General features: G+C 47.4%; 1 protein-coding gene across 6 annotated transcripts in view; it reads right to left on the minus strand.

Annotated features, from left to right (window-relative positions):
• The window catches only part of SPATA20 (spermatogenesis associated 20), a 50,382-nt gene that overhangs the window by 25,515 nt on the left and 12,619 nt on the right, over positions 1–12,248 (minus strand). For all 6 annotated transcript variants that reach the window (XM_083487130.1, XM_083487133.1, XM_083487131.1 and 3 more), the window contains exons 9-12: positions 7,924–7,998; positions 6,947–7,159; positions 5,300–5,492; positions 4,006–4,174 (exon numbers count right to left, since the gene is read on the minus strand). In XM_083487130.1, coding sequence (XP_083343256.1) covers positions 4,006–4,174; positions 5,300–5,492; positions 6,947–7,159; positions 7,924–7,998 — 650 coding nt within the window. The remainder of the gene's footprint in view (positions 1–4,005; positions 4,175–5,299; positions 5,493–6,946; positions 7,160–7,923; positions 7,999–12,248) is intronic.

Genomic DNA, 12,248 nt, shown 5'->3' on the forward strand with positions numbered 1-12,248 from the left:
AGGTTATTGTATTTTAATATTCTGTTGGAAGCCGCCCAGTGTGGCCGGGGAAACCCAGCCAGATGGGCAGGGTAATTATTATTATTATTATTATTATTATTATTATTATTATTATTATTATTATTGAGTCCTCCATAAAGCTGGTGCTTCAGCTGAGATTCCTGCACTGCAGGGGGCTAGACTAGACGACCCCTGGGGTCCCTTCCAACGCTAAAGCTCTATGATTCTATGTTTCCTTTACTCAGGACATGTGAGCCCCCAATATGTTACACAGAAACCTAGGAAGGAAGCCTTCTACCGAGTTAGACCAAGTTGGGTCCACCTACGTCAGTATTGCCTGCACGGGCTGGCAGCACCTTTCTGGGCTCTCAGACTGGGAGTCTTTCCCAGCCCCTCCTGGGCATTCGAGGTATTGAACCTGGGAACCTTGCTGCTTTCAATGCAGCTGCTCTACCACTGTTCTTCTCAGCCTGACGGGCAAAGAGGAAAAACCGTATTTCAAACCCTGCTGAAGAGGCTGTGCAGACAGGGAAAAGTAAATTACTTTGCCACTGGAACAGGATCACCTTTATGCGGCCCTCGCCATTGCCTTTCTCCCGCCACCTCAATTTGCCAACCAGTTAAGCAAAGATCAGCTTGACATGCAGCGGAAAGGCACTATTAGCATTAAGTAGCCAAGCAAATCACACACTCTCGCACATACTTTCCCCGACTGTCTTAATCTCTATTGACACGAGCTTCGTTTGTGTTTGCTCAAGAGGAGAGCAGGCTCCTGGAACGAGTAAGTCAGGGATGAGGGTTTTGCTTGGAGGCGGGGGACCTTCCGAAGCTTCTGTTGCCACAGGCTTGACATCCGTTTGCCACCTGGCAGAAGGCGCCGGCGCCAGGAATGCCAAGGGGGGTTGCAGGAACCGCCCCCTCCAGGGATTGGCTTCGTTTCTCAGGGACGGCAGGGAAGGGGGTTCCCTCGGTGGCAGCTCAAGCTGTGAGACATATGCCTGTGTTCTGGGCCTGCTAGCGTACATGCACCTGTCCCAAATCTTTCCTTTTTTCCATAATTTTTAATTAGTTTTCAAACCATTTAACAAATTCAATTCAATTTAAACACGATATTCCCTTAAGACTGCCCAGCCTTATTTCCATGTTGTTTCCATTCAATTTTTTATCTACTGCCATATAAAGTGGTACCTCTGGTTGCGAACAGGATCCCTTCTGGAGGCCTGTTCACAACCTGAAAAGAATACAACCCGCATCTGTGTGTGCCATGATTCACCACTTCTGCGCATGCGCATGACATCATTTTGTGCATCTGCGCATGCGCGAGCGGCGAACCCCTTTCTGGTACTTCCGGGTTGCCGCGGGACACAACCTGAAAATACGCAACCTGAAGCAAACATAGCATGAGGTATGACTGTACTGTATGTATTATTTCTCTAAAGCATATATCTTGCGTTACATTCCTTTGCACCTGTCCTTAATGTTCACACAAACATGCTTCTCCTTATGGAATTCATGTCTGTGCTTCTCCTATTGGATACAAGGGGTCTGGTGCCATGCGATGATCCAGAGCTTAGAAGTCCCCAGCTGAAACATGGCCTCAGCTGGCTAGCCTGGAACATGCTTCCTTAGGCCTCTCTCTACCAATTTGCCAGGGAGCAACAGCGGGCCTCTGGTGAGCCACTGTGGGAAACAGGATGGTGGACTAGATCAAGGTTTCCCAAACTTTGGTTGCCAACTGTTTATTGGACTACAACTCTCATCATCCCTAGCTAGCAAAACCAGTGGTCAGGGATGATGGGAAGTGTAGTCTAGAAAATAGCTGGCAACCCAAGTTTGGGAAAACTGGACTTTGGTCTGATGCAGCAGGGCTCCTTTTTAAGCCACTTTCAGCGCCAACTGACCATCTGTAATATCAGGGTATTAATACTCAGCATGCTTTACAAAGTTTTTGCAAAGGGATATGAGCACTTTCTCCTGCCAACCTAGCAGTTCGAAAGCACATCAAAGTGCAAGTAGATAAATAGGTACTGCTCCGGCGGGAAGGTAAACAGTTTTTCCGTGCGCTGCTCTGGTTTGCCAGAAGCGGCTTAGTCATGCTGGCCAAATGACCCGGAAGCTGTATTGGCTCCCTCGGCCAATAAAGCGAGATGAGCGCCGCAACCCCAGAGTCAGCCACAACTGGACCTAATGGTCAGGGGTTCCTTACACCTTTATGGGCACTTTAAAGCAGAGTTTCTCAACCCTGGGTCCCCAGCTGTTCTTGGACTACAACTCCCAGTGTTCCCTGGCCACGAGGGATGATGGGAGTTGTAGTCCCAAAAACAGCTGGGGACCCAAGGTTGAGAAACTCTGCTTTGAAGGACTTACAGCTCAGTTGGCACGTAACACCAAGCCAAACTATCACTCAGCACAAATGTGAAGGTACCTTTAATCCTGCGCCTGCTGTGCTATGGTTTGGTTTAGCATATCGCCTAACCCCAGGCTCATGGTTTGCCTCTTCTAGACAAACTAGGAGCTGTAAAACAAAAACAAACCTTGGATACAGCTCATAGTTTGGGTGGAGCGAGGCAAATCACAAGCCCAGGTTCAGACGGCAGCCCAAGGCCAAACCATGGCTTAGCTCATCCGCGATCCAGAAGCCCAAGCATTTGAATAAAGCCATAGATTGCCTTAGTGTTATGTGCAAACAAGGTCACTGCGTAAACATCGAGTTCTTTTATTTAGCATTAGCACTAAATGCCTATTTGTTAGTAAACATATGTAGACACTTTTTAACAGGCCACCCAGTGACTCGGAAAGGAGCCAAAGCACAGGCGGCTGTGAAGCAGAAGCTCTGCTTATTGCTATGAAGATCACGTCCTCCCCTGCTCATTCCGGTTGCAATCCGGAGCCATTAATTAATAGCGGTGGGAATTTTGCCACTTTGCTCAATGGAACGAAGTGATTGCACCTGCAGCGTTAAGGTCAGAGCCAAAGGTCTGGATTCATGTGATAAAGGTCCTTCCAGAGTGAAAACTCCCAATTTCATGTTCAGCATTGCGAGAACTACAGTAACTAAATTTCTGCACGCAATATTTGCGTTGCCAGCAGACTTGATTTTAAACACCGCTTATTTATTAAGATGAGGAAAGTAGCATAATTTTGGGGGGTGTTGAGGGAAATTATTGTTTATTTATTTTGCAGAAACCTTCATTTATTTATTTTTTAAATTACAGTCTGCTTTTCACCAGGGAGGTCTCAAGCGGCATACAACAACAAAATATACACAATTTAAAACATGAATGAAACCTCAAAAAATTTAAACTTCAAGAATTAAAAATCTAAAAAAGAGAGAGAGAGACCTGTAAAACATCTGAGAAGCCTTCTGGGTGCAAAGGCCTCCTGAAATAAAATGGTTTTGAGCAGGCGCCTGAAACTCAGTAGGGACGGTGCCGGCCTAACTTCTTGTGGGAGGGAGTTCCACAGAACTGGGCCCATAACATGAAGGCACAACTCTGGCCCACAGGCAACCAGAAACAGTGCTCCCCCTGATTATCTTGGCGACTGACTTGGGCTGTACAGGGTATGGGAGTCCTTAAGTAATCCTGAGCCTAAATTATTCAGTTTTCCCACACTAGTACAAGAACGTTGAACCCACTACTTGGGCCAAGGCGGAGGAAGAAGTTGAGGAAAGAGGCAAGGGCAGCAACGAAGGGCCAGGGGAAAGAAAGCAATGAGCTGTAGGGAACGCGGAAGTCTCTCTCCATTTTGCCCTAGAAATTCTGCCGGTTGCAGAACCTGATCGCAGAATTCCACAGCTTTTCTTCCCTCAGAAGAAACAGAGGCTCACCACTAGGGTTGAGGAGACCCAGCAGTGGAACCAATCCCAGTGCCCTGCCTGGGGCGATGCTGGTTTCGGCACGGGGGCTGAGCTACGTGCCTTTGCCCCCATGCCGCCTACCCAGAGAGCCCTGGGCCCCTCCTGCCCCCTCTTTACAGGCTTGCCTGTCATCGCTTGATGCATACCTCTTCTCCACTGCGCTTTCTTGGCCCCGGTAGCAGCTTCTGAGCAGCTTCCCGGTGACGGCGCTGAACATGTGGTGCCGCAGGAAGGAAGCCGCGCGTACGGCCCTGTCGGTGTATTCCTGCTTGCCCAAGATGGCCCCACTCTGAGCAAAGCCGGAAATCATCAGCCCTGGGAGAGGAAGGGAGACAGAGTCAGTGTGTCGCAGCGGCACCAACGTGGCCTCACGCTCGACTGACACCCCTCAATGTGTTTGGCGAAGAGAATGTGTTTCCCTGATATTCAGCAGATGCGGAAGGCTGGTGTGGTGCGACATGCTGCTAACAGGCCCAAGTCACTTTCTCACCAAAATGGCGGCTCCCAAGATTCACTGAAGGCAGGGTGGGTGAAGGCAGGCAATCCTTCTCCAGGGCCTGACTTACCAACGAGTGCACAGTCATGGTGCCCTGTGGTGCAAAAATGCATCATCCTTCCACCCCATCCAAAATAATAATAATAATAATAATAATAATAATAATAATAATAATAATAATAATACTGGATTTGGAAGGAGAGGCCAAACATTTCCCTCATATTGCCTCTGTGGAAGATGTTAGCTGGCAAAATACCTGCCCTCAGCCAGCCAGTCTCCACAGCTCCGAAAGCGATTTCTCCCTCTGTGTTTTGTTTTTTAAATAAATAAATAAGCACACTCTTCTGAGCGGAAAGCACAAGACAATTTCCGAAAGGAGAATTCTGTGAATTCTGGAACCACTTTCTTGAGCACACACACACACACATTCTCTCCCAAGAGGCTGGCATGTTTCTCTACTTCTTTCCTCCCACAATATGTCTGTGTATCTTTTACTCCATAACGGACAGGGGTGCCCCCTTTTATAGAATGTGAAAAGTCAAGGGTAATGCCAGCAGCTGCACAGGTTAAAGGAAGATTATTTCAAAGCGCCTGTGAGGGGAAACAGGAGAAAGGTTATGCTGCCCCCTGCTGGAAAATGGGGAGAAGAGTTTCAGGGAAAATAGTGGTCCTTTCCTCAGTCTAGAGTCTAGACTCTAGAGCTACCTTCTTGGGTGGAGAGTCTACATCAAGGGCAGGAGAATAAGGAAGAAACAGTAGGCAGTTTTGCTCCTATCAGCAACCGTCCCTCCAGCATCAGGGCATATCTGCTCAGCAGCTTGCATCATGGAAGAACTTATTCCAGCTAATATACTGCCTGTGTGTTCCCACCCATTCACTCAACCTCTGTGCAGCCGATTGCATGTGAATGCATGGCAGTGAGCTCAGCGCAAGAGCAACCTCACCGTTCCAGGACGCCAGCATCTTGGTGTCCAGGTGGGGCCGTGGTCGCAGGCCACGAGCCTTGGAGAGCTTCTCCTTGCCTTTAGCAAGCAGCGTCTTCAGCTGCTCCAGCTGCAGTCCAAAGCGGGCCGCTGTGAGCTCCAGGGAATACTGCACAATCAGGACGTTTTTCCCTTTTAGCTCGTTATGAGGGTCCTGAAAGGAAAACCCAACAATGGAGAACAGGAAGGGACGGCATACTCTCCAAGTGAGACTTGGGTTAGCATCCCTAGCAGGCCCTGCCATTGGGATTACTCTAACTCACTGGTGAGTTGAGGCCAGTAACTGGGGCAACGTAGAATGAGTTGCGCCTCTAATGCCCATCCCATTGAATTGTTCCTTCTTCCTCCCTTGGTATCTTTGGTTTGGCAAGAGGAGCCAGAGGCAGGTAGGGGGGAAAAGGAGGAAACTAGACACAAAAGAAAGCCAAAAAGGAAGGGCATATACAGGGGAAATTAAAAGAAGATCCCATGTTGAAAGTTGGGGTTAAAAAGATGGATAAATTTAACGATATTTGGAATTCGTTTTTACAAATACCATAACAGATTAAGGTCTGGTTAACTACAATAACAATTTCCCCATTATTATTTTTTTGTAATGTACACAGTATCTTTTTTGTCATTTTACATGGGTACTATTTCTTGTTTCTTCTTCTTTTTTTGTGTCTTATCTTTCTTGCTATAAATTAAAATAAAATAGTTGAAGAATATTGATCTAACTCAGTGACAAGGAGGCAAGATGTGTCCCACAGTGCCTTTGAATCAAGACCACCATGTCCCCTCCTCTTATGGCTTAGCAGGGAAAGGGGAGCTTCCAATGGGGCCACTGGGACTTTTTCCCCTCTTCTAAGAATAATTGGGGTCTGGGGGGTGAGGATCAGGCAGAATTGCAAGGCAAAGAACTCAAGCAAGCAAAAGACTGAAAACGCAGGTTGTAGACCTAGCCAAAGAGCCCCAACCAGGCCCTGTTGGCCAGGCTGCCAGCAGCCTCTTCCTACTTCCTTTTCTAAGGGGCAGCTGGCTGGAGCCAAAGGGAGCAGATCACTCCAAGTGACCTGGAGTGAGCTTGTGTTCCAGGGGGGGGAAAGCCAGGGGAGGATCGATTCCTGGCAGTCGTGAGTAGTTATTGATAACCGTAACTCACTTATCTGAAATGTAAGTAGTGTTTCGTATGCAATGCCAAGATGCATAATCAAATGTTACTAGACAGATTACCATCTTTAGGGGTTAGCATGCTAAGGGGAAGAAGGATGTGAACAGGACATGCAATATCAGATCTTCCAGGGAGTGAAATCCTCTGCCGTCCCATATCATTAATGAAGCCCCTGCTTCACACCAGCCCTTCGGGTTGGTGCCTGGTGTAAGAAGAATTCGGGTCTAGAGACTGCTGGTAAGCATTTGTGAATTCCAAGATCTATAGGCTGCCTGAAGTTGGAAAGCCTCAATAGCTCCTCATCTATGAGTCAGGCAGAGTGCTCATCCTACCACCAGCAGAGGAAAAATTGGAGTTTCCCAAGCATCACAGGCACGTATTGGGCAGTGCCTGTGACATCGGGACTGATGGGAAGCACAACAATTCCCACCCAGGTTGTGCCTTCTCTCCCACTGCACCTTCATTGGATTCACATTGCCGTCCTCTTTAACTCCATAGTGATGCATGAAGACATCTGCCATGGTCTTTTCCTCTGGGATCCCTTCAATGGGGTCTGGCAGGTTCCACCGGATCTCCTCAGCTGTCCACACACAGAATGCACCCTCTTGCTTCTCTGTTGACTGGACTGTGGGGTAGGAATCGGCATCCTCTGCACTATAGAACCCGCCAGACTGAAAAACAAAGCACCACTATTAGCAGACACACATGTGGAATACACCAGTGATGGCATCATCAACCTAGTGAAAGCCTATCTGGGAATGGTCCAATTAAGAAAGTCTAGTTACTTTCACTGTCCACAGCATGGAATTAAGGTGCTAGGGGACTCTGTGCTGCCTTTGCTACAGCAGATTAAAACAGCTGCTCTCCTGGAAATCCCCTTTGAGAATACTTTTTTAGCAACGAACTACACCTTATACACATGCCTGTATAGTAAAATTCCAGCAGCTGCTTTTTCTAGGCAAAGCAGCTTGGGGGAGGAGTAATTTGAACCAGAGAAGCAACAGAGGTGAGGAAGCTTAACCCTTCCCCTGTCCATCACACCCTCACCCAAAGCAGCTGTCAGAATTTGCATGTAACATGTGGTTTGGCCCTTGCAACAATTATTGTTTTAAGAGTATTTGAAGTCTTTTTGTTTGAAGTACTTTTATAACCCATCATGGACATTTTCAACATTGAAAGAAATGTTTAAGCCTATCAGAGGGTACATCGTTAAGCGTAGATCCCAAACAAGCCCAGCTTTGCCCCAGGAAAAATGAATGGGAACAATGAGGAAAGGCTCTGGATTGGCTTGGTGGGAGGATATGCTAAAGCTACAATATCTACACTCAAGGACTGAACCTACTGCTGTTGCAACAGTTCCACATGGATGTCAGTGACTCAAAGTCCAACCCACATTTAACAGCAGCAAGACAAGACCCTGGAGATGATAGCTTACCCCGTCACTCAGATCCCGGGAAACGTAGAGCAGAATGTCTGCAACTATGTCTGCAAAGAATTCATCCCCAGAGATCTGTTTTAAGACACAAGGAAGATTGCATTCCAAAGATAATGTAATTGGGGGGTGGGGAAAAGGGAAAGGGAGCTTATGATTTAAAGATCAAATGGGAGAGGAGGATGGCACAAGATGTTAACCCACAATGGGATTAGCTTGGGCCCCATCTCTGGACCACAATACACATACACACACCACTGCTAGAATCAATAGGTACAGTTTAGGTTGGCATCTCAACGCTACTCAATGCAGTCTCAACAATCTTTGTGCAGCAGAAATGTTGAATACTGAGGAGGAATCACGCCCAGGTCATTCAGCCCCCAGTGCATTGGGGCAGCTGTTGCCTAGTAAATAAATGAAAGACACTGGTTGTGGAGGGACACATGCCCTCTTCTTGGCTCTGCTAAGATGTACGTTGCATGCAAACACATCCCTGCTATAAGCTCAGAAACAAACAACATCAAAATAGGTGCAGCTGATGGACCTGCGACTGATACCTGTCCGTATGGATTTCCAGTCCAATTTGTATACATCCTGGCCCCAAATGCCACACCGATCCCTTGCCAAAAAACCCCAGCAACAACCCAATAATGACATGCAAGAACTTGAATTTCACAGCAGGACTAACCTGGGAACTTTACACCTGCCTGTTCCTATTTGTCTGATCTGTACGATTTATTCTTGTGGGATTTCGGCTTTCCGGTTGCAGAATTTGGGACAGATGGACACAACTCCCACCTTTATGTAAATTTCTCTCAAAGCTGCTTTCTTTAAAAGGTGAATAAGTTGAAGGTTGCTATCCTGGTGCCAGAAGCGGATGATCGGATGTGAAATGGGGCTACCCAAGATTATTTCAGGATACAGGGAAGCCAATCATCAGAAAGGAGAGGCAGCAGATGGGTAGTTTTCTGGCTTCAAAGCCCTTGTGGATTCCACAGCTGCAAATCCTGTTCAAACTGTTCAAATCTGGGGAGCCCGGTAATGAGCAATTTAAATTAGTGTGGAGGGGGAGACTGGCTCAGCATGAAAGCTCTCACCTCCAGCCATGACCACATCAGTAGCAACTCTTACAGAGTGCCCAGCGTGCTCTCAGAGGTGTCTACATAGGAATTTACCCCCTGGAGGTGGCTCTGGCCAGTGTGCCTCAAGAGCCCTCCAAGTCTCTTGCAATTAAAATCAACAGTACACAGCACTGCATCTGTAGACTATAAATAGATTTAAATGACTTAGGAACTCACAAAACATGTTACGACACAGCTAAAATATATGCGCCAGAATCAATGAGACATTCCTCCTCCCTACAAAAGCCTGGAAGAATGAACAATATTGTTATAAGATGGGGGGCTGGTTTTGACTATGCCTTTGTGCCCAACCAAGCCTGTGGGAATTTGTAGCAGAAGGGACTGACCAAACCAGTCTCTCCGTTAAGGTAATGGGCCTGGGCAAGTCTGTTAGGCATCTATTTACATGTCTAAAAAGTTGGTGAAGTACGGATATGTTGCCATAGAGACAAGTGACTGGTGAAGCTCTTTCGGGAGAGGTTAATCTCTCCCACCAAAACCTGTCTGGGAGCCACAGCCTTTAGCAGGTAGGAAAACAACAGTCCAATAGTTTTTGTCTAGTCTGCTCTGGAACTGGGAGCTGAAAAGACACACAGGCTATCTGTGCTTAAAGCTAAGCTATGGCTTTGGAGTGGAGGGCAGAAATCTATTGAGGAAGCAATATCTGTTTGAAGAGTTAGTGCTGTGAGCCCTACCATCTTATGATCAGGTTGTGTATGTGCATATAAAGCCATACATCCTAAAGGCACCAGTGTCTCTAGAGACCTTCATTCCAAGGCAAGCAAACTCCCTGGAGTCTCTCATTGCTCAGAGATTAAGGAGCACACAACAATATTTTTACAACTCTCTGTCGAGCTCCAACAGAACAAACCTGGCAAAACTCTCCCAGGAGGCTATTCTGCAGGGAAGGTGCCACCAGAGAGAAGACCCTGCCTTCAACATAAACAGAGAGGAATTAGCTGTAGGCATGATGCAGGAGGGAAAACAGGGGTGGGGAGTATCATATACACCACAGGAGACAATGCAGGAATGAAATGGCATCGCTACTTCCACTTAAAGGAGGGAGGCCAGCCTTCAGTACTGGAGTACTGTATCTTTAACAGGTATGCAGAAGAGAACATTTCAGTTGGCCCAGCTTGTAACATCACAGTCCCACAGGAGCCCAAAACACTGCGCCTGCCAAAATTCAGCTTGGCTATTAAATGTCCAGAAACTCTAATGCTGCAAGACTAGACCTCCCCTTGAAATTGCTCCTTAAAATTTATTCACTACTATAAATCCAAAAAATGTTATAATGGATTTTTAAACCCCAAAACAGGCATAGTTGTTTATGCTTCTGCTTAAATTATGAACACAAAGAGACCGGGAGTATATAAAATGTGCCAAGTCAGACACAGTAAAACCAGAAGGCACGTCATTAGGCTTATATGGCGAGACCCTTAACTTGTAATCCTCAGAAACCACACCAAGATTATTATTTTTTAAGGATCCAAGTAGTTCATTTCCTTACACACTCAGCATTCCCAAAACTAGTGGGGGGAATCCTCTGCCTCAACTAAGCCACATATTCACTGAGAGATATAAGTTTTTGTCTGGGCACAGTTTGAAACCTTAGTGACTCCCAACGGCTGACTCCCTCAGGACCATCCTAGGCAACGTATTACACATATGGTCGTATTGTATTGATTCATTTCTCCAGAGAAAGAAAGAAAGAAAGAAAGAAAGAAAGAAAGAAAGAAAGAAAGAAAGAAAGAAAGAAGCAGACATGGACCCTCTCAGTCTGGATTAGGCCCAGAGAGCAAATTGATTTAATGCACCCCACTCCTGCAAACACATCATCACTCTGCTTTCCCGACAAATATCCTCCCTGCCCCCTTGCAAGGTGCTACTTGCTCCAGAAGATAAACTGCTATTTGGGCCCACAGGCATTCTGCAGCCTGAGGGGAAAGATGGCATCTCCCCACAATTTCAAGTACAGAAGCCGGCTGGACTGGCAGCTGAACCTTCTACACTGGCAACACGGCAAGGTGATACACCCGAGGGCAGTAGGCTAGCTTAGGGTGCGCATGGCAAGTTGTGTGTGGCTTGCCCAGCTCCGTCCTCCTCCAGCACCAAGGCTCCCCTTGGATAAAACAAAATGGAACCTTCTCTCCATGGTCAAGTGTTCTCCGTCCCAATTTCTAAGGAAGAGGAGCACAGCGGTGGCTGGACTTGCTTGTGGAACTGTTGTGTGGAAAGCAGCACTGAGAGAGGCAGGCACCCGAGATTCCCTGGGAGGGGCAGCAAATTATTTCCATCTCGGAGCACCCTTGCCGCAGCGCGAACATTAGCAGCCTTTGCCCATGTGAACCATTTCTCGCTTCTCTCTTCCCCGCTCCCCCCCCCCCCGTGCAACAACCCTCTGTAAAGCTCTGCCTGTTCCACAAAGCCCAAGTTTTCATTAACACTCCGCTCTCAGTTTTTGTTAACGCTCCTGAGGTGCCGTGTAACTGCCAAGAACAGCTGCAGGAAGAAAGGAAGGCGTGGACCCTCACCACCCCCCGCCTGCCCGCCACCAAGTGTCATCCTCTCCCTCTGTTGCCATAGATGGCCTACAAAAAACAACAACAAACGTCTCCTTTTCCTCTCCTCTGCATGAAGGCACGAGTCCCTGGATGCGGGAATCAGGCTCAAGAAGCCCAGTGTTTGTATTCTTACCACCAAACCTCCTGCTTTTCGGCCGGCGAATCACATTTACAGTGGTACCTCGGGTTACATACGCTTCAGGTTACATACGCTTCAGGTTACACACTCCACTAACCCAGAAATAGTACCTCGGGTTAAGAACGTTGCATCAGGATGAGAACAGAAATCGTGCTCCGGCGGCGCGGCGGTAGCAGGAGGCCCCATTAGCTAAAGTGGTGCTTCAGGTTAAGAACAGTTTCAGGTTAAGAACGGACCTCCAGAATGAATTAAGTGCTTAACCCAAGGTACCACTGTACCTCCATGTCATCTCAGCGATAGGCCGAAAATGTGAGGAGGTTAAGAAGCGAGGGCTGGATTCAACTAAATCGCTGCGCTGGCAGAAGCGGCTTTCTTCTCTGCCTTCTTGCTTTTGCCACTGGCTTCCACACTCAGAGAGGGCAAGTGAATTACAGCAGAGGGCCAACAGAGCCAGGAAACACTGGTGATTGACTGTGAACCTCAGCAGGTGCCCAACAATGCTGC

Source organism: Podarcis liolepis, assembly GCF_965112155.1.
Source record: "Podarcis liolepis genome assembly, chromosome: 2".
Taxonomy (NCBI): domain Eukaryota; kingdom Metazoa; phylum Chordata; class Lepidosauria; order Squamata; family Lacertidae; genus Podarcis; species Podarcis liolepis.